Source organism: Crinia signifera, chromosome 6, assembly GCF_055691185.1.
Source record: "Crinia signifera chromosome 6, ASM5569118v1, whole genome shotgun sequence".
NCBI classification, from domain to species: domain Eukaryota; kingdom Metazoa; phylum Chordata; class Amphibia; order Anura; family Myobatrachidae; genus Crinia; species Crinia signifera.
The window spans coordinates 272,499,315-272,522,109 of record NC_139222.1 but is presented as its reverse complement, the minus strand read 5'-3'; the positions used below and the strand labels follow the sequence as shown (position 1 = coordinate 272,522,109).

Below are 22,795 nucleotides of genomic sequence, written 5' to 3'. Positions count from 1 at the left end.
GTTGCTATGGGCAACATCACTTTCAGAAGCTTTACGGGTGTATTCAATATGTGCTGCTATCTCCTGACAGGGGAAATATTGACACACACCTATTCAGTGCTGCCGTTAAAAGTTGTCAGATCCAACTTTTTCTTTAAAGGTGCCCACACACTAGAAAGATCTGCGATCATAAGATGTGCGCATAAATTAGCCTTCAAATCTTTTGTCCGATCTGGACAAAAGATTTCAGGCAAGCGCACATCTCTACCAAAGATTTTTCTTAAGATCCCGTGTGCGTTCCTATGGATCTTTTGTGAAATCTTCTGATCTTTTGTGCAGCACGTAAGATCAGAAGATTTAGCAAAAGATCCACGGGAGCGAGCATCGGCCGATTTTCGACCGATTATCGGTAAATATCGGCCGATTTATCGAAAATCGGCCAATCGGCCCAAAAATCGTTCTAGTGTGTGGGCTTCTTAAGTCTGATCTGTTTTGTCAGAAACGGCCGTGGATTGTCAAATTGTCCTTTGCAGTCTTACGGACTGCTTACTATGAGAAATAGACACGTGTTTCCTTAAGGTGCCCACACACTAGAATGATTTTTTGGCCGATTGTCTGATTTTCGATAAATCGGCTGATATATCGTACGATTTTTACCGAAAATCGGCCGATATTGGTCCGATGCGCGCTCCCGTGGATCTTTAGCTGAATCTTCTGATCTTACGTGCTGCACAAAAGATCAGAAGATTTAACAAAAGATCCATAGGAACGCACACAGGATCTTAAGAAAAATCTTTGGTAAAGATGTGCGCTTCCCTGAAATCTTTGGTCCAGGGCTGACCAAAGATTTGAAGGCTAATTTATGCGCACATCTTAAGATCGTAGATCTTTCTAGTGTGTGGGCACCTGTTTATGGTGGAGTTTAGTATACATTTACAGAGACTGCTCAGGAATTCCTAACAGTCTGTCTGTCTCTCTTTTACCCCCCCCCCCCCCCCCACGTACATGCAGGGAGACTGCAGCCCTGTGCTTCTGCACACATGCGATGTGTGCTGAGTGTTCTGTGGTGAGAACATTGGAGATCTGAGTAGATTTTGTCTGCATGCAGTCAAGATCCAGTCAGGCAACACACTAGACTGCACATCGGTGCCGCTCGGGGGTATACACACGATTCGTGCTTAATTTCGAAATAGTTCAGGCCTGGTGCGACCCTGCATTTTGCACTGTTCAGATCCCTACAGGGAACCGGCAATATTGCCGTTATGCTGATGTCATGCAGGGGCGGGGCAGATCGACGGAGCTTTATCGGGGGCGGGGGAAGAGGCAGAGTTTAGAGGTGGCGCTGCTCCAAGCACTGCCAGTCCTGTTTGAGAGAGTGCGCTATATATGGATGAGTTCACATGAGTGGATGTTTCATGTGAACACCTCCCCCATTCTCCGATGGTCGCTGACAATCGAATGATGGACCGAGCGGTGAGGCAGCCCCAACTGCTCCAGACCACTCTGTCATTTCTCCGTGTCAGCAGGGATATGGACGGCCAGCTGGCATCCGGCTATGTCAGCTGTCCGCCCCCCACACGTGCGTCACGGCCGGATTACCATACGTACACCCAGCGTTTTCATGGGAATGCCCATGAAACGTGGGGCGTACGCATATGGTAATGAGCCGAAACAGCTCTTCACGGCCCTCTCCACCCCCTGCTCGGATGGGTTCGTACAATCCTTTTCTGCACGGAATTCACGCCGTGTTTGGACTTGCGAGGCGTTCGCAAATGTGCAGAAATGCCTCTGCACATGCACAAATGCAATACATCGGCCGTCCGACCGAACACGCAGCCGTCCGATTCAATCAGAATAAGGGCCTTAGTGTGAATGGGAAATGGGTCGCTCAACCAGATTAACCCGTTCACTGCAAAGCAACCCTTCTTTTTAACTGTTGGTATTGCCGTGTTGCTACCGGTTTGCTTGACAGGTTAACCCTTTTCAGATTGTACCAATTACCAGCTCGAACCGGCATGAACCCGGTAATTGGGTGCGATGTAAAAGGGGTATAATCTAGTCAGATTGCTTAGAAATAGTGCTTAAATCTCCCTGTGTGTATGGGTGTAGTGATGTCTGTAGATGAGCGATGCTAGATTGCTCAGCACACAGCTAAATATTCAGAAAATCGACAGGGCCAGTGGTATTAGGCCAATAGTTTCTAATACTGCTTTCACATTGCAGAAGCGGGTATTGACCCTGTATTCTTAAATGGGACTTTAAAACGGGTCTGAACCTTAAGACCTTTCACATTGCAGGTGAAAACCGTTTTAAAAAGCATTTAATACCATTCACACATTCAACCTATTTTTTTTATTTATATATTTATTTTTAACAACTTTTTATTAGATTTTCAAATAAAGTATAGCATAAAGTGGCAACACAATCGAGTATCACATAAATCTACATCACTCAAGTCCAATAGACATAGATACATGAAACACAGACATAAAGTTATATCTAAGTATACGAATTCCACTGAATACGACCAAACGGGTGAGGCAATGGGAGTATTCACATTCAACCTGTTTAACCCCCAAGGGACACGTTTCAAGCCATAGAAATAGAGCCATTCACACTGCCTAAAAAACGGCTTTGAAATGTGTAGGACTCTGCTTTTTAAACGTGTTGAAATACCAGTTAACTTTAACCGGTAAATCAACTCTGGCACCTTCACACTGCAGCCTTAAACGTTTTAAAATGGAAAAAAAACGGCAATATACCGTTTTAAAAGTGCAGTGTGAAAGGGGTATTAGAGATGTTCATCAAAAATTATTAAAATAATGTGGCGCTTACTTGCATCCCTAGGTTCAGTTCTCCTCCTCCGATCAGCAGGAATATTCTGAAAACCCACGGTTTTCTGAATATTTAGGTGTTTGGAATATACAGATAAGTGAGACTCCACCTGTATCACAAAATGCAGTTGTCACATACAGGACAAACTAAAGTCCGCCGACTTTATAATTCAGTTAAACTCTTTGCATTTTTTAAATTATGGATACTTATGAGAGCGGGATAAGTTAACTTGTCCATCTCTTTGAAAAACAATCCACGGCTACAGTTTATTTTTCTTAGGGCAGTATTCAATGACGGAGTTCTCCGTGCATGGAGAGCGTTTTATTTTGCTCTCCATGCACTCTCCGTGTTCCGGAGGGCTCGCTGCCACTCCTGCTCCCACTATTCAACGTTTTTAAGACTCGCCGCCACTCGCGGCGAGTCTTAACCCCTGCAGCGGACGAGCGTCCGCGGCAGGGAGCTGACAGGGAGCCGTGGGACGTGGCATCCAGGGAGATTAAAGTCTCCCTGGATGCCACAGAACATATGTGAGGGTAGGGGGCCCCCCTGGGACCCAGGCAGCACAGGCTGCCCCCCCCTATAGCCAGCGGGGGACCCAGTATTCACTGCACCCGAACGTGCATACGGGTGCAGTGAATATATGAATATCTAATGAGCGGCTCGAGCGCTCCGGCCCCCTGCTGGCTGCACTGTGTAAAAAAAAAGAAAAAAAAAATTAAAAAAAATATTTTTTTTTAAATTAAATATATATTCATGTGCTATAAGCACATGAATAAAAATCACATGCCCCTTCACAGAAAAAAATTCCTGATTTTTTGACACCAAAATTAAATACAAAACCCTTTTAGATTAAAAGTTTACATTCCAGCTCTCCATCAAAAGATGGAGAATTTCTACACGGAGATAGACGGCGAAAATCACTTAGAAAGACGGAGAACATTTCACATTGAATAGGGTTGCTCGCTTTTGGAGAGCAAAATGCCCCGTCCAAGGCGAAAAAAGCACAAATTCTCCACAAAACACGGAGAACTTTTCTCATTGAATACTGCCCTTAGTGTCACATATGGGGCTTTTTGATTAAGTATCGTGGAATGGTCCATATAGGTGACCTTTCTCGGGTAGGCTATAATGGAAACAGCTCGGTACCCGGGATTTGCCGAAAGCCATGGATTGCTCCATCCTGGTAGCTGGCTGCTGATGTCATCAGGGCAAACTCAGCCGCAGGGAGAGCAGACACCGCGAGCATTCAGCGCTGTTAGTGTGTGGCCCGCCTCCCCCCTGAATCCACCACTGGTCACAGCTCAAAGTGAAAATTCATTGCAGATTCTGTCATTTTGGCAGGCTTTTAACTAGTAAAAAATATATATACTAGTAAAATATATACCGTATATCGCAGCGGGCTGGGTGTGGCTGACATGTACTATTGCTACTGAACAGGATCGGTGGGATTTAAATTTTAAGGCATTTAAGTTTTTATCACCATGAGCACTTAAATATTGCATTGTACATGTGTTTGCATTGTTCACAAAATAATCCTAGGCATGCAAAATTCATAAAAGCTGTGCACCCATGTAATGTATGCTATGTGTCTGGATTACATGGCTGGCTGTACAGTTATTTTCACTTGTTCTTTTCTAAGAAAATGTATCTAGTACAGAAATGTAAAGAAGCTTGTTCTTCTGCTCCAGAGAACGTATTTCTGAAGTAGCTGCACTGTAATGTTAGGGGCAAATCATTTGTGTTGGTTTAAGGTTTAAATCTGTTTAAAAATGTGAATGGGTTTTTGGAGGATTTCTTCTTCACACGTGTGCCCCTGGTGGGTTACTCTGGGGTCAACATTATTCAGTTTGCGCTGAACCATTTTCAGTATTTTGTATTCAATTGTTATATCATACCCGGTCTCCCATCTACAGTGATGGGAGATCACGGGGCGATATTCAAGTAATATATATTTATACATTTTTATGCTAATTTCCAGGTTCAGTCGCTATATCACGCGAAAATCCCGCTTCCTCAAATGGGTGACTTTTTGCGCATTTCATTCAGCTCACCATCCCCAGGGGTATTAAGCTGAAATGTTAGCGCGCCTCCTGACAGAAACAATTGAATACTGCCGGCAGGTGCGGTAAAAATTCAATACCGCAGTTTGTTTTGTTGCCGCTACTATAGTGAGGGCAGAATGTGATTTGTTCTAAGTTCTTTGCAGTGCGGAAAAAGATCACAGATGTGAATGAGCCTCCTGTTTAGATCAGATGTTGGCAGCGTTTTCTTTTCTTTGTGCTAACACCATTACAACCTATGTAAATATTTGGTGGCAGGGTTCACTCACAAGAGGCCCTGTCTTTGCTTGGTCTGTTGGCCACAGTTGTATTTTATTTTCGACACTCTGCAGGCAGAACATTGAATTCCGCCTTTCGAGCAGAGCGAAAATGGGCCAGGATTCCGACTGTCGGAATCCAAAATTGAATATCTTAGTGTCTAGTCTTCAAAAAAAGGTCTCCTCTGAGTACTTGCCACCCTACGGCACACCTGCAAAGGTTGCCCACACCTGGTTTTTAAAATATTACAAAAGCAAGGCTGTTAACTGGCATCTGCAGTGTAACCTCTGGGTGTACCAACATTATGTTTAAGCCTAGATCCCGGTCATTTTCAAAACATTCTATTTTATTGAAAGAATTGGTAGACGATCTCTACACTGGCGTTAACATTCTATGTTTATACTTGTAAGGCAAGTTATGCATGTGTAAACATACAAGACATTTCATGGCACTTAAATTAATCATTTTGTTTCTCTCTATTGTGCTTTTAATTTGCGCAGCGCATATTTCTTTTCCAGCTTTTTGTTTCATGCATCAGTACAGTTAAACTTTAATCTCCGTAGGAGTGTATTGCGAAGGCAATGAGATTTGGTTAAGGGTTTCACATGTACCCTTTGCATTGAACAGGATAACGCTCTAGTTTCATCAGATTCATGTTTAACACCGCAACTTGATTATTGTGCTCATTGTAATTAAGCCAAGCTTAAAAGAAGTGTTTGTAGCCTTATGCTGGGCATACATTGTCCAATTAGAGGCCCGATCAGCCAATAATCCTTTAATGAGGACGATAATTGAACAGTGTATTCCCGCAACCATTCAATAATTATCAGTCTGTCTGATATGCAGAATTTTCCAGCATGACTGAAAGATTTGATAATTGTTGGGACCCGTCTGGTAGTTTATGCACTGCCTCCGCAAAACATCCCCATGTTGTTTCTCCTGGTTATTCTCCCTAGGAGTCAAAACCAGATATTAGGCGGTATTCTTCTGTTCCTTCTAGGAACTGGGCAGGGCGGTGCTGCACGGGGGCAGCATAAAGGGGGCGGACCGGGCCGAAGTCACTGTTGTAGGCCTGGGTTGCCAACATCGCGGAAGGGGTGGGCCTGGCCGCCGACGCCACGAAAGGAGGCTGGCCGGACCCGCCGGCATCTCCAAAAGGGGCGGGCCTGGCCCCGGCAAAGTCACTGCCGGGAAAGCGCCGGGCATCTACGGCGGCACTGGCCTTCCCTGTGTTTCTGGCGAGGACAGGCAGCAGGATGTTTTACCAGGGGGCTGCTAGAGGGACAGGATGCATTTTGCCCTTAAAAAATTGCATTTTGCCTTCTAAAACAGCGAGCAGTGCCGATGGGTCGCTGTCAGAGTTTTCAACTGTCTCCCCTTCACTCGCCGTTTCCACCTTGCTGGTTCTTTTCAGCGGTGTGGAAATGGCGAGTGTGCCCATTAAAACAGCGGGGCTCACCACAAAATGTAGCGGACTCACTGCATTTGCGCCACACCTTGCCGTTTAAGAGGATGGACGGCGAGGATTCTGGGCAAACATTGGGGTTGGAAGGCGAGGGCGGCTTTTACTCACCCAAAAATAAGCCATACTAGTCATACAAAGTCCCCTCGCCACGGCATTGAATACACCTGATTGTGTGGCCATACTCTAATACATACCTCATGGTATGTCCACTATTCTATCTGATGGATGCTTATGTCAAAGATGGGGGTCGATCCTATTAGTCACGGATGATTCGCGATTGCGAATCATAGCGGCATCAGGTGCGCATTACAGGGTATGGAATTCGCCTAAAAGCACCCGCTGCTTCATAGGGTTGCGAGCACTTTTAAGCGAATTCGGCCCTGCAAAGGGTGCAAGATCGGGTTAAATCAGGTGCCACTGCCGGTGTTTGAACACGTTGGAACGGCACCCAACGCAAACAATAGGATTGACCTCATTGTATCGCACAGTATGCCCAGCAGCATTCCGCATTCTGCTTATGGCTATAAAGGCTATACTAGGTCTATTCACAATCTTGCCATAAAGCCAGTCTCAAGTCTGTATTTAAATAAAACGTGCAAAAATAATGAAATCATTCATCGATAGACGGGTAGGTCCCACATCTCCATAATATAGACTTAAACCAAGCTGGATCCATTCACAGTCCAATAATACTTGGTAGCTGCTGCAAAGTCCATTCAAACAAGCTGTCTTTTTTTTCTGTCCTGTAATCTACTTTAAAACAAAAAGTTGTCCTTTTATTTTAATTTGTATTTTTTTTTATTTATTTATAGTGGTATCCTGCATAAAAAGACATTTGCTTTGATAACCCTAAGTAAGTAGAATTCCTTCTTGGATTTAATAAAAAAATTCTGAAAGTTCCGCTGGTGATGTACATGAAATCATAATGCAGATATTGCACAGAACGATCGTACCACTGGTATTTTGGTGTAAACATTTTTGGTATGTTGGGGATTGAAAATTTTTTTTTTTGAGGCTACAATTGTGCAGCAGGTGCACTAAGCGGGTGATTCTGATCAGTCCTCGACGTATTTGCATTGGGGACTGATGTTTGCGCATATTTACATATGCGCATGTGGAGTTCTGTTGTGCAGACGCCTTGGGCAACTTGCACAGTCTCTGAGGGGTTCGCACCGGGTGGCACAACCATCAAAAAATTTGGCCCCCCGTATGCTCCTTTGCAAAGGGATTTTTATGCAAAACATCCATTCGCAATGCACGGGGGGAGGGCATTCGCTCGCCTGGTGGGCGGTGTTAGTTGGCTCGCTGAGAAGCAAGTTTATGCTGCTTAGTAGGTCAGCCAGAATTGGGCCCTTAGTGCGATTGTCACGCCCAGATGCACCATAAGTTGCGTAAAGTGGCTAAACCTATGCAAAATTCTAACCCAAATGCTGCAACAATTGAACCACTCTGCACGGTGCCCAAAAGACCCCCCCCCCCCCCACACACCCACCCCCCCCCACACACCCACCCCCCCCACACAAACACGTTACTTTAGACAAGAACTGTGGTTACAAAAAAAAACAAACATTGAATTCCCCCCTTAAAGTCACAAAGGAATTATAAGAAATCCAAACCAGGTATTGAAATTATATGAAACAGACCAGAATTACTGCAGATGTTACAATGTAAAGGTGGCCATACACTACTGTGATGTATCACAGCAGTGTATGGTGGGCCGATTCTCTGCGGCCCACTTGCCGTCCTTTTACATGTGATGTATCGCATGCAACCCCTGTCCTTTGCCGTTGGGAGGGAGGTCGGACCTGCATGTGCATCGGACCTGAGGGGACATCAAAGGTGTCCGCTTTGGGACGATTTCTCGTCCCGATCCGTCGGAAGTCCACCTGACACTTCTTATATAAACAGCATGTTAAACTACTATATAATAGTAATATATGAGACGGTCACATATAAATGAGGTAAATGATTTGAGTGTTTTGTCTGGCATACATTATGCTTGTACACAGCTGCAGTAAAGATGTTACCTAACAGACTTGTAGGGGGTAATTTTATTTTGTATTTGCGCAAAGAGCAGGTTAAGTGGGTATTCAGTCCCGGGTCACGACTGTCGCTCTGTCCCGACAGCCGTGACCCCGGCCCGTTTTTGTTTTGCCCGACAGTATATTGCCAGGTGGTATTCAATGTCCAGCTTAGCGATCAGCGAAAAGGGGGCGTGTCCGCGTAAACGGCCATGGATTGTCAAGATTCACCCGTGTTTGGGACAATTTACAGCCATAATCGTCAAAATGGGCCCGACAGCTTTCAAAGTCGGGCCCGTTCTGTCGATCTGCCTCTTCAATTGGACAAGACAGCATTGAATAGACGCCACCACTATTTCCCCCGTCGGAAATAGCGGCGGGGATTGAATACCCCCTAAAACAGTCTAAATTCATGACGCGGCACAAACTGCTTTTTGGGTGCCTAAGCAGCTGATCTTCTGCACATTTCAGCCACCATAGCAGGCTGCGAGCTGTAATGTCTGTGCTGCGTTTTACACCTGACTGAAGCAGCAATGGGATCTCACCAGGGGCGGGCTGGGCCGGGGGGCAGAGTGCCATATGCCCCCCGGGCCGCTTACCCACCCACTGGCTGCGGGCCGTGCTGCGGCTGGATCAGCTTCTCCAGCCCTCCTGCACTGGCCGCGGCTTACAGAACACGGCCGCGGCTACAGGAAAATGGCCGCCGGCCCCCTGCACTGAGGACATGTTCTCAGTGCAGGAGGCCGGCGGCCATTTTCCTGTAGCCGCGGCCGTGTTCTGGAAGCCGCGGCCAGCGCAGGAGGGCTGGAGAAGCTGATCCAGCCGCAGCACGGCCCGCAGCTAGCGAGTGGGTAAGCGCTCTCCCCCCCCCCCCCCCTCCCTCACCCCAGCATATGTGTTTCTGTCACTGTGGGGGCATATCTGGCACTGTGTGGGGGCATATCTGGCACTGTGTGGGGGCATATCTGGCACTGTGTGGGGGCATATCTGGCACTGTGTGGGGGCATATGTGTATCTGGCACTGTGGGGGGCATATCTGGCACTGTGGGGGCATATATGTATTTGGCACTGTGGGGGCATATGTGTATCTGGCACAGTGGGGCATATGTGTATTTGGCACTGTGGGGGCATATGTGTATCTGGCACTGTGGGGGCATATGTGTATTTGGCACTGTGGGGGCATATGTGTATCTGGCACTGTGGGGCATATGTGTATTTGGCACTGTGGGGGCATATCTGGCACTGTGGGGGCATATGTGTATCTGGCACTGTGGGGACATATGTGTATCTGGCACTGTGGGGACATATGTGTATCTGGCACTGTGGGGGCATATGTGTCTGGCACTGTGGGGGCATATGTGTATTTGGCACTGTGGGGGCATATGTGTCTCTGGCACTGTGGGGGCATATGTGTCTCTGGCACTGTGGGGGCATATCGGGCACTGTGGGGGCATATGTGTCTTTGGCACTGTGGGGGAATATGTGTCTCTGGCACTGAGGGGGCATATGTGTCTCTGGCACTGTGGGGGCATATGTGTCTCTGGCACTGTGGGGGCATATGTGTCTCTGGCACTGTGGGGGCATATCTGGCACTGTGCGGGCATATGTGTCTTTGGCACTGTGGGGGAATATGTGTCTCTGGCACTGTGGGGGCATATGTGTCTCTGGCACTGTGGGGGCATATGTGTCTCTGGCACTCTGGGGGCATATCTGGCACTGTGGAGGAATATGCGTATTTGGCACTGTGGCAGAATATCTGGCACTGTGGCGGCATTTGTGTCTGGCACTGTGGGGGCATATGTGTATTTGGTACTGTGGCGGAATATCTTGCACTGTGGGGGCATATCTGGCACTGTGGACATCACATTGTGCGGTGTAATGAGCATCATGGTATGGGGCGTAATGGACATTACGGTGTGGGGAGCATTGGGTAATTGCCATCACAGTATGGGGTGTAATGGGCATCAAGGTGTGCAGCATAATGTGTAATTAGCATCACAGTGTGCGGTGTATTGAGTAATTAGCATCGCAGTGTTGGGCGTAATGTGTAACTGGCATCATGGTGTTCAGCATAATGTGTAATTGGCATTACGGCATGTGGCTTTATGTGTAATGGGTATTACAAGGTTCGCTAAAATGTGCAATCTGCAGGTACACAATACAATCATGGTACAGGCAACGCCCCTTATGATAGGCCACGCCCCTAATTTTTCGGCGCGCCTACGGCGCGCAAAAGCATTCCTTCCGACGGTGACTTGGCTGATTATGGGCCAGTGCTCTGGACTTGCCCCCTAGGCTAAAAGTTGCCAGCCAGCCCCTGGATCTCACCATCATGTGTCCTCTATTCAATGCAGCCACGTAGAACCATTATATTGCACCTATAGGCTTGTTTTATAGGGGGAAATAATCCTTTTTATTGGGCGTCATGTGCCCACAAGTGCTGTGTATGCCCATTATTTCTGCTCACACCCTCCTGAGATGGTATACAGAAATGTGCTTTAAGTCTGGCTTTTGGCAGCACATGCAATGGATTACATCCATTACGCTTCTAAACTTGGTCCATTTGGGCGCATTATGGGCACCCAGATACTTGCACCCTCCAGCACATTCCATTGAATATCATCCCATCTAAAGTGATGGTTATTGAGGCACTCGCGCGAAAAACAAATGAATCGCCCTCATAAAGAAATCCATGTGTAGTCTGGTGGATGCATACACTTTGCAATGTTTACACTGGGATATTTGTTAGTATGCTGGAGGAGACTAGAGATGTGTATAAGGTTTTGCAATTGGGATGGTAATACTGTAAGTATGAGGTGTTCTTGCTTTGTGCTGCATGGGAATGCTGTGTGGACATGTGACAATGTTTTGTGTTTTCTATACTATGCAGTACAGTATTCTTACTTAATGCACTCCTTGAGTGAGTTCTGAGGCTTTTAATAAAGATACATTTGGACAACTGGTAATTCAGGGGTTGTTCTAGCCATCTACGCTAACAAAATAATTAAAAATAAATTTGGCCACCAGGTTTTTATACATATGGTTGCAATAATATTACAATTGATCTGTGTGTCCTTTGTGGTGATCAAAAATGGTTTCCATTTAAAGATTCTTTATTTCAAAACCTGTCAGATGGGATAGCCAGCACATGATGTGCGGTACTGCCTACAGATGTGACCAGGAACAACGTCCTTCCAATATTCCTAGTGCTTTAAAAGAAAAAGAAAAATATGACATAACCTGAAGTTGCATTAGGTGAGGTCTGGTGATTGGTAGGGCCTGATGACCCGTTCTACCATAAAGTGTTCTCTTTTCAATTGAAGCACTAGTCAAGTGATTTGTATACTTAGATAGAGAGATAGATATCTCTCTATCTAAATACTCACCTCTATGATCAGTGACCACTCAACGGACCAAATTACTCCTTTATGTGCGGAAAGATGTCCTAACAGAAAGTGAAAGCAAATTTTGGCAGGGACACTGATCTGTTTCAAACGTGCTGGATATGGAGAGGGAGCTGTGAAGACAGATTGGATGCAGGCGATGATAGGGACAGGGGGTGGGGTAGGGTGGAGAGTTTGGGATATAAAGCTTCACAGATTAAAGTGAAATTACATTGCGGAGGCCATCATTTTGACTTTTAAATAGTATTTTCAATAAATGAATAGCACAACACATTTATTTATTATTTATTTACAGTTTCTTATATAGCGCAGCAGATTCCGTTACAGTGTCTTATATAGCGCAGCAGATTCCGTTACAGCGTCTTGTATAGCGCAGCAGATTCCGTTAGTGTCTTATATAGCGCAGCAGATTCCGTTACAGCGTCTTATATAGCGCAGCAGATTCCGTTACAGTGTCTTATATAGCGCAGCAGATTCCGTTACAGTGTCTTATATAGCGCAGCAGATTCCGTTACAGTGTCTTATATAGCGCAGCAGATTCCGTTACAGCGTCTTATATAGCGCAGCAGATTCCGTTAAAGTTTCTTATATAGCACAGCAGATTCCGTTACAGCGTCTTATATAGCGCAGCAGATTCCGTTACAGTGTCTTATATAGCGCAGCAGATTCCGTTAGTGTCTTATATAGCGCAGCAGATTCCGTTACAGTGTCTTGTATAGCGCAGCAGATTCCGTTACAGTGTCTTATATAGCGCAGCAGATTCCGTTACAGTGTCTTATATAACGCAGCAGATTCCGTTACAGCGTCTTATATAGAGCAGCAGATTCCGTTACAGTGTCTTATACAGCGCAGCAGATTCTGTTACAGTGTCTTATATAGCGCAGCAGATTCCGTTACAGTGTCTTATATAGCGCAGCAGATTCCGTTACAGTGTCTTATATAGCGCAGCAGATTCCGTTACAGTGTCTTATATAGCGCAGCAGATTCCGTTACAGCGTCTTATATAGCGCAGCAGATTCCGTTACAGCGTCTTATATAGCGCAGCAGATTCCGTTACAGCGTCTTATATAGCGCAGCAGATTCCGTTACAGCGTCTTATATAGCGCAGCAGATTCTGTTACAGTGTCTTATATAGCGCAGCAAATTCCGTTACAGTGTCTTATATAGCGCAGCAGATTCCGTTACAGTGTCTTATATAGCGCAGCAGATTCCGTTACAGCGTCTTATATAGCGCAGCAGATTCCGTTAAAGTTTCTTATATAGCACAGCAGATTCCGTTACAGCGTCTTATATAGCGCAGCAGATTCCGTTACAGTGTCTTATATAGCGCAGCAGATTCCGTTAGTGTCTTATATAGCGCAGCAGATTCCGTTACAGTGTCTTATATAGCGCAGCAGATTCTGTTAGTTTCTTATATAGCGCAGCAGATTCCGTTACAGTGTCTTATATAGCGCAGCAGATTCCGTTACAGTGTCTTATATAGCGCAGCAGATTCCGTTACAGTGTCTTATATAGCGCAGCAGATTCCGTTACAGCGTCTTATATAGAGCAGCAGATTCCGTTACAGTGTCTTATACAGCGCAGCAGATTCTGTTAGTGTCTTATATAGCGCAGCAGATTCCGTTACAGTGTCTTATATAGCGCAGCAGATTCCGTTACAGTGTCTTATATAGCGCAGCAGATTCCGTTACAGTGTCTTATATAGCGCAGCAGATTCCGTTACAGCGTCTTATATAGAGCAGCAGATTCCGTTACAGTGTCTTATATAGCGCAGCAGATTCCGTTACAGTGTCTTATATAACGCAGCAGATTCCGTTAGTGTCTTATATAGCGCAGCAGATTCCGTTACAGTGTCTTATATAGCGCAGCAGATTCCGTTACAGTGTCTTATATAACGCAGCAGATTCCATTAGTGTCTTATATAGCGCAGCAGATTCCGTTACAGTGTCTTATATAGCACAGCAGATTCCGTTACAGTGTCTTATATAGCACAGCAGATTCTGTCGCGCATTACAATAGTAGACAGTGATAAGACAAACTGGTAACAACAGATAGACTTGGAGGTAGGAGGGCCCTGCTGCAAGCTTACAATCTATAGGGATATAGGGGGGAAACACAAGGACAGGCACCAGTAATAGCATAGCAGTCCCACCAAGTTACAGTTCCAGAAGGGAAGCTATATAATACATAAGTGCCTCAGAGGGTTATGCGTGTAGAACTTAAATATGATAGGCTTGCCTGAAGAGGTGAGTTTTCAGGGAACGCTTGAAAGTTTGGAGGCTAGTGGAGAGTCTTAATGTGCATGGAAGGGCATTCCATAGGGTGGGAGCAGCCCGATGAAAGTCCTGTAATAGTGAATGGGAGCTGGTGATCCGTGCAGAAGAGACGCAGATCTTGTGTAGAGCGTAGTGGTCGAGATGGGAGATATTTTGTGATAAGTAAAGAGATATAAGCTGGTGCAGTATGGTTAATAGCTTTATATGAAAGGAGAAGTTTTTTATATTGAATACGGTAATATACAGGCAACCAATGGAGGGACTGGCAGAGCGGATCAGCAGACGATGAGCGTCTTGCAAGGAACTTAGAGGACTGCCCAGGCAGAGGACTGCCTTATAAGTGAAGATATATACCAGGTCTGATTAGAAAAGGCTACAGCTGAGGTCACATGACCAGCTAATCAAAGGACATCAATTAGCTTGTTTTATATAAACACTAGCCAAAAATATATACCCCAATAAATTAGGCCTCACTGACAGCTTCAAACAGGTGACCTATTGCCCATACATCATTTCATAATGAGCGTTAGACCTCACTCCGGGGGTTCTTACTTTTGATAGCCCTACAACTGTCAAAGCTATTTCTTACATCTTTATTTTTTTATTTTTTTTAAACGTGCGTACAGCGTGGTCTCTGACCATGTGTTGCTCTTACCAGGAATGTGCTTTATATTCAAATAACAAAGTCATACTAAAGGCCTGTACACACGGGGCGATGAGCACTCCTTGCTGAGCGATTTGTGCGACACTGGCGATATGACTAGATAGATACTGCATGCAGCAAAGATCTAGTCAGGCGAATATAATGCACGGCCGTCGCTGGCCGATATACATGCGGGGCGATGTGTGCGTAATCTCTATGCAATCGAGTCAGATTGCTTAAAAATATCCCTGAAATTGCCTGTACGGCTGTAAACTCTTGTTAGAGCTGCTTTACATGTAGATGGGAAAGACTGCGGCTGTAATCCATACATTTTCTCTGGGCCTCCGGTCTTGTCAGCAGCATTTGAATGGCTGTTCATTGTCGATAAAGCTATTTCCGTAGAGCAAAGTACAGTAAGCAGGGAGTGCTGCTGCCTTCATGTGCAGCTCTGTTCGGCAGTGTGACTCTCCACCCTTGTAGTTTAGTTTCCCCTCCAAACTTGCTGGGGTTTTTTTTTTTTTTTTGCAGGCCCCATAAATTTATTTACAGTTTCTTATATAGCGCCTATTTTGTGTGTGTGTGTGACCTTATTTTTTTGTAATTAAACTATATTGCTGGTTATGAAATTTGTGAGCAACTTCAACTTTTTAAAATTAAAATTTTTATAGGTAAAACAATTACTTAAAAAGACCACAATATATGGGGGAAATTTTACTAAGATGGGAGTTCTATTTCACATGTAGTGTTGCTGTGGGCAACCAATCAGAATCGACTTATTTATTACGCACCCTGTAGAAGATCGTAAACAGGATCTGATTGGTTGCCGATAGAAACATCCCTTGTGAAATGGAACTCCCTTAGTACATTTTCCCCATAGTATCTAGTGAGCTCTGAAGTAGGAAATACATTACAAATATATTGCAATTATTGTATAATAATTTAAAGAGAGACAATGAAAACCTATACATAATGCTTGCATATGAAATGTGTGTACTTTTTTTTTTTTTTTTAATATCCTGTATAATTCTGATGTAGTATTAATATAACTTCTGGGGCTTATTCATTGCATCTCCAGGATGAGTTTCCGGGGGGTACTTTTACATATTCTATATGGGTTAGTGTCACAATAGCACATTCCTATGGTTACACATGAATCATTTGCTGTAGTTTACGTATTGAATGTTGTATCTCTTTATTTTAGGTTTTGAGAGTATTTTAGAAGGGCTGTTTGGACCAGGATTACTTAAAGACCTCAGCTTATTTAAAGGTATTCAATCTTGTTGATTATATTCCATTTAGAATGAAGTTTTTTTTTTTTTTTATGACTGCCCTTTGTGTGCGTTGCTCTGCCCTATTTTTGTTTGTCGGGTAACTGGTTATATACGTGCCCTTTTCATTTGTATCTGTATTATGCATGCTGTAGTGTACCCCCATACTGGATACCCGATAACTGCCCGTTATCTCTACACTTTTGCGACTGACTCTCTCTCATGGACATTGCACTATTCTGTTTCTTCTCAATTTTGTTATTGCTGTGTAGGATCTTTACATTTTAAGTACATATGTTCTTCCCCAGTTTAAGTACATCTGTTCTTCCCCTGTTTAAGTTCATGTGTTTATACAAATCTTTATTCAACCCGGCAAATGTTCCCCAGCTGAACACTGGTCAGTACCTGTTCACTGCAATGGAGAAGCCGGCACTTCGACAGGCGAGATTCCGACAGTCATTAGTCCGACATCGGAATGCCGTCTGTTCAATGACCGATAGTCCGGATCCGACTGACAGGGAGTATTCTCCCACGATCCACCCAGCCTGCAAGGGGCTTCATAGCGCTCGCTCCCCATTGGGGTACCGGCAGCCGGGATTCCGATGTCGGACTAATGACCATTGGAATCTCAAATGTCTGAGCATCATACCACACCCGCTGGGAGATGCTGTCATCTCCCAGCGCTGGCTCAGGTCCCGCCTCCAGTGACGTTACGCACCCAGCATAATGCCGGATGGGGACACCGTGTAAAAAAGGGTCACACACACTCCTAGCCTCCCACAAACTCTCAATCAATATGTGTTCATATTGCATTACAACTTCCGGTACTCTTTACCTAGCACGGCGGCCATCGCATGCACTAAAAAAACGGGTGCGACGCGATGCCCGCGATTTCCCATAGGGAACAATGTTAATAGTGTCAATGGATGCGATTTTAGTGTTCAATGCCCGCGATTTTTCCATAGGAAACAATGTTAAATGGGCCACAGAGCCCAAATAGTCCCCCTGAAGTCTGAAATGGCCCCCACAATTGTTAACGCCACCCCACAATCAACGTGAACCCGAAGCGTGGCGAGCGCAGCGAGCCCGCGTCCTTCGACCTTTTCATACCCCCACTATCCACGTCGGCGTGGAGTTGAGAATAGAATAGTGTGGCGAGCGTAGCGAGCCACCGAGCCCGAAGCGTGGCGAGCGCAGCGGATACCTGTGAAGCCCGCGAAGGGATGCGTTTACCTGTGAAGGTATCTGCGTCCCCTCGCAGGGCTCGCTGCGCTCGCCACGCTTCGGGCTCGGTGGCTCGCTGCGCTCGCCACACTATTCTATTCTCAACTCCACGCCGACGTGGATAGTGGGGGTATGAAAAGGTCGGAGGACGCGTACCGCCGCCCCTCGCGGGTTCACTGCGCTCGCCACGCTTCGGGTTCACGTTGATCGTGGGGTGGCGTTAACAATTGTGGGGGCCATTTCTGGCTTCAGGGGGACTATTAGGGCTCTGTGGCCCATTTAACATTGTTTCCTATGGAAAAATCGCGGGCATTGAACACAAAAATCGCGTCCATTGACACTTTTAACATTGATCCCTATGGGAAATCGCGTCGCACCCGGTTTTTTAGTGCATGCGATGCCCGCGATTTTTTACCCCCGATGACCGCGATGGACATCGTGGGCGCCGTTCTAGGTAAAGAGTACCCAACTTCCTTCACAAGACAATCCAGACCCATGCACGATGGGACAGTCTGTGTACACAATTGTCGTCCTTGCAGACACTGAGGATCAGGCTCTAAACTTGGGCTTTGTGCACATGCCACTTGTATTGGTCCTTCCCGCAGCCGAGAGACAGGCATTGCTTCACACTGGATTGTTCATTAAACTAATGTAATGTCTGTTCTGCCATCATTCTCACTTTCCACAAAATCTTATACCCCTTTCAGACCGCGCTTCTTACCGGGTAAAATGACAGTTTTTTACCGTTTCAAAACGGTAATATGTGTGGTGTGAAAGGTCTGTTTTGAATTTACCGGTTCAAGAAAACCGGTAATTCAAAACGGTTAAAAAGCAGGGTCCTACCAGTTTCAGTGTCCCCGTGTAATGTGATGGGACAAAACGGCATTGAACCGGTAATACCCCTTTCAGACTGCACTCAATGTGATCCATGCATGCAAGGCATTGCCCATTAGTAGAAGGGTCTTTATGTTGCTAGGCTAACTATGTCTTAGCAGCTGCGCTGATACATACTGCCAACCGTTCTGTGCCATGATTAGTTTAGAATGCTCAATGTCTTTGCTCAGGCACACATGCAATGTAAGTGTAATCAGAAAAGGGGCATAAGTAGCTGACTAGCTAGACTCCTCAGGCCTGTGTCACTAATAGCATGCCACCGGAACACTGGAATATGTAAGCAAGCATCCATTGCGTTCTATGTATATGTTACAAGTATGCAAACGCTATAAGTATTAAGTTAAAGCATTCAACATTTCCACGGCAGCAAAGATCAATGTTTTAAGTTGGAATTGAGGTTTCAATCGATTTTGACACAACCCTTTAAAAAAAAAAAAAAAGACATACATTTTTTTTTTAAAACCACTCTAATCTGATCGAGACTGGATTTTAAAAAGCCGTGGGGGGGGTGTATCTGAGCACTGAGGCACAGAGAGGTATGTGAGATAAAGAACTCTGAAACAGTCACGTGACCAGGAAGTTCTCCAGAAATCATTTCATCGCAACTTCCCATTTTATAGATTCCCCTGTGCATGCTGTAAAACCTGTGATATATAGATTGTTTGGTATGTTAGCGAGCATACAGGGGGGGAGGGGTGTGTGGACATACTATAACATGATTTCATTTATTTCATGTTTACAGACTGTGAACCTACAGGTGTTTGTGATTGGTCCTTTGATGAAAACTGCCTCTTCTGCTGCTTGAGACGAGAAAAAGTTAAGGTAATAAACTGCGCGATATTCCACATATGAATACATCTTTCTCTTTCTATGCATAGCATAAAGGTGGCCATACATCTGCAGATCGATTGTCAGATCGGGCTGGTTGGAACAAAATCCTGGTAATGGATGAGAGCAAATTACAGTTGTCCATTAGCTTTGAATTGCTGGAAAACTGCCAAAAACTGTCATTCAGATATTACCAGGTTTTTGTTCCAACCAGCCAGATTTGACAATCCGTCTGTAGAGGTATGAATGTACCTTAAGTGTTCAGTATGTATCAAGCGGCACTTGAGCTGTTGCACTATGAGTACATTTACCTTGGGTAAGGGATTAAGCCAAGTTTTGGTTTCTTTAGAAATTGCAATTATCTATTTATAAACTTGTAATAAGGGGACACAGTTTGCAAAATAGCTGGATATATTGTTTTTTTTTAACAGTAATAACTTTGCCACGGGCTCTAGCAGGGATTCTGGCAATTTAATGTACCGTAGGTACATCTGATGGGGGTCTTGTATGTTCACTTAACACACTAATACCCCTTTTCCAACAAAATCCCTGGTCAGACCAAGGAATTTTTACCTGGGATTTCGTCGGGTCTTAATCAATGCCCCCGTTTCCACTGCACCACTGAAAAAAGCCTCTCCCGGCATCTCCTCTGATGACATCAGCTGCCAGAGCCCAGGAGGGACCAATCAGCAGCTTTTTTTGAAATCCCCAGGTCAAAAATCCTGGGTAAGAGCGGTTTCCACTGCAGCTCACCTGGAAAAGACCTGGTAAAAATCCCGGATCACTTTACCTGGGATTTTCTACTTGTAGCCAATTCCACTGACCAAAGTCCCGTGTGGTAGGTGCGCGTTTGTCCGTGGAAAAGCGGTAAGGCTTGATGACTTAAAGCGCTTAAATACTGAATTATCTAATTAACAATATTTTGACTGCATGTTCAGACGAGGAGATCATTAATGACCCGCGGGAGCGTGTACTGTTAATCATATAGTGGGAACACACAAAACAATATGCACACTATGATCGTTAACTTGCATATCGTTGTCTAAAATCGCATAATGGACCTTCTTCTGATCCACAGTTTTTAACGCCACTCGCACGGCCATCCACCCCCCTTCGCTCGCTTTTGCATAACCATTCGTTCGCAGCCTTGGGTGTGGACATCAAATCATTCGAATGATTTGGAACAAGTGCTCAAAACTAAGACACTCTCGGGTGCCTTCGTTTTGCGTGCGCCCTTTAAGGGAACAGAGCGGGCAGCTGACATCCTTTGATGTCGGCTGTCCGCCCCGGCAGCCGCTTCACTGCCTGATTTCCACGGGAACGGCCGGTGTTTTCATGGGAACACCCATGACATGCTGGGCGTTCCCATGGGCTCATACACCCACAAAGAAAAAGAAGTATTTTATAGGGTGCACTGAGAATCAGATATTCATTAATTATTTACCATAAAAAGTAACTTTTATTTATTCACTTAAAAAAGGTCTCTCAATTCAGAGGAGACCATACGACCTTGTCTCAGAGTGAAATATTAAAAAAATAGGCTCATCCACCGGCCGCTGCCCCACACCCACGTCCACACTGGTGGGTGCAAATGTGATGCCTTCGGCAGAAATGCAGCTGCGCATTAGGAAATCATCGTTCCCCGTGTGACATGCGCGGGGGCCCATGCAAATCATAAAAACCCTAATGTGTTTCCAGCTTAAGACCTAATGGTCTGTAAACCTAAATAGTGTTCGTCCAGAATAGAGATTTCAATTGTGACATTCTCAAATATATTTATAAAAGTTTGAACGCAACATTTTTGACTCGTTAGGAGCCAATTCAGATTGCGAACAACTTAAATACAAACTATTGTAACTCCTATATTACATTCTAAGTATAATTGAAGTCTCCCGAGGTGTTCAATGATCTTCCTATACCATTAAAAGTAATCACAGGACTAGCGCCTTTATGGAAGGCTCATGACTCATTAGATCCTCACCATTCTCGTTATTCCATATAATACGTGATCTAATGAACACTGAAGCCATTGGAGTACATCTTACTTTTATAGTGACGCTACTTTGGTTATTTAATTGGTGCCCTTTGTTCTCTCCAGGAGCATTTAGCTGGCTTTCATAAACCAATCTCTGAATCTGGCCAAGAAAACATACTCAAACAAGAGCAAGCTAAAATAATCCGTCTAGAAAGACAAGCAGAAGAGTTCCTCAATGCAGTCTTCTACAAGAAAGGTTGGTGGTCGCCATGTCTGTGTGCACGCTTATTCTATTTGTGTGCAGTTCAGTGATCCAAGTCTGATGTACCGGGCACTACCTCTTGAGTAACTACCCACAGTGATGGATTTTGCGGTTATATCTATATAATACAAAAGATATAAAGGCGATCGTCAGTCTTCCATATGGGTCAAACATCACATCAACGTTTCTGGGACAGACACCCCTTCATCAGTCTCTTTCCCCCCATATCCGTCTGATGTGATGTTTGAGTCAAAGTTTTGACAGAAGGGAAGACTGAGTGCCGCCTTTATTTATTTTGGATTGTACACTCATTTGCATGTGGCTATTAAACATAACAGGGCCAGATTCTCTGAGCTTCAACAGTGATAAAATACAGAGTGATAAACAACCAACCAATCAGCTCCTGCCTGACATTTACAGGCAAACAAAGTCTGTGGCATGGCAGGTAGGAGCTGATTGGCTGGCTGTTTATCACCCCTCCATTTTATCACTTTTGAAGTCTGTTTCATCTGCAAACTTTTAATCTGGACTGGTTTGTCTGTATTAAGGTACGTTTAATGTATCATTAAAATACCTAAATCCTTTTAATTTCTGTAAGGTTAGATTCCTCTGGTGGTTACACCTCTATGCACTAACAGGAATAAGTGCATTGGCTAGATTGGTCACAGCTGGAGACGCTTAACTACTTCTTTCCAGTCTGCAAATACCCTGGTTAATCTACACCTAATAATCATTACCTGCTATGTTGTAATCCAGTGTAGGCCAACATCGTAAAGGGGAAAGCCTCGTAACTTCTGAGTTTATTTGGTGTTAGACTGTAATCTGAGGCAATAGAGTGGGGAAGTCTGGTATTCACAGAACCTCTTGTGTTAGATTTGTTGTATTCCACTCCCAAGTGCATTAAAACTGCTGTTTTAAAAATGATTGATTGCCAGTCTATGGGAGGAAATCCATTCTACTCAATGCATGGTTGGGCACATATCGCCCACAGACAGTAGTGCCAACTATACACTAGACCGACATAGACAATTTATTGACACAGTAATCCTACATTACCAGGGAAGTCCAGGAACAGAGCATTTTCTCCCTCATGGAGAGGGTCAGGGTCAGGCAAGTATGTCAAATGGGTGGTAGAATGTGGTTGTTGTATAGCACCCAGTGGCGGCTCCAGAGGAGGGACAGCAGCACAGTTCAAACTTCATATAGGGGAGCCACACCCACTACCAGTGAGTCAGTTTGGAATGGCAGTTGGTGCGGCTCCTCTGTTTGAATTTTAACTGTGCTGCAGCCCCACCTCTGGAGCCACCACTCCACCTTTCTACCCCATTATCCATATCATAGATTTCACATTGACTTTTTGTTGTTGTCCCTCCTTTTTAGTAAAACTGTTTCACATCTATACA

At 44.9% G+C, this 22,795-nt stretch overlaps 1 protein-coding gene across 9 annotated transcripts in view; it reads left to right on the top strand.

Annotated features, from left to right (window-relative positions):
* Positions 1 to 22,795, top strand: part of LCOR (ligand dependent nuclear receptor corepressor) — a 68,563-nt gene that overhangs the window by 11,343 nt on the left and 34,425 nt on the right. For 7 of the 9 annotated variants that reach the window (XM_083149618.1, XM_083149616.1, XM_083149622.1 and 4 more), the window contains exons 2-5: positions 7,410 to 7,450; positions 16,143 to 16,208; positions 19,070 to 19,149; positions 21,254 to 21,386. In XM_083149618.1, coding sequence (XP_083005744.1) covers positions 7,410 to 7,450; positions 16,143 to 16,208; positions 19,070 to 19,149; positions 21,254 to 21,386 — 320 coding nt within the window. The remainder of the gene's footprint in view (positions 1 to 7,409; positions 7,451 to 16,142; positions 16,209 to 19,069; positions 19,150 to 21,253; positions 21,387 to 22,795) is intronic. The other 2 variants (XM_083149619.1, XM_083149621.1) reach the window with 1 other exon arrangement.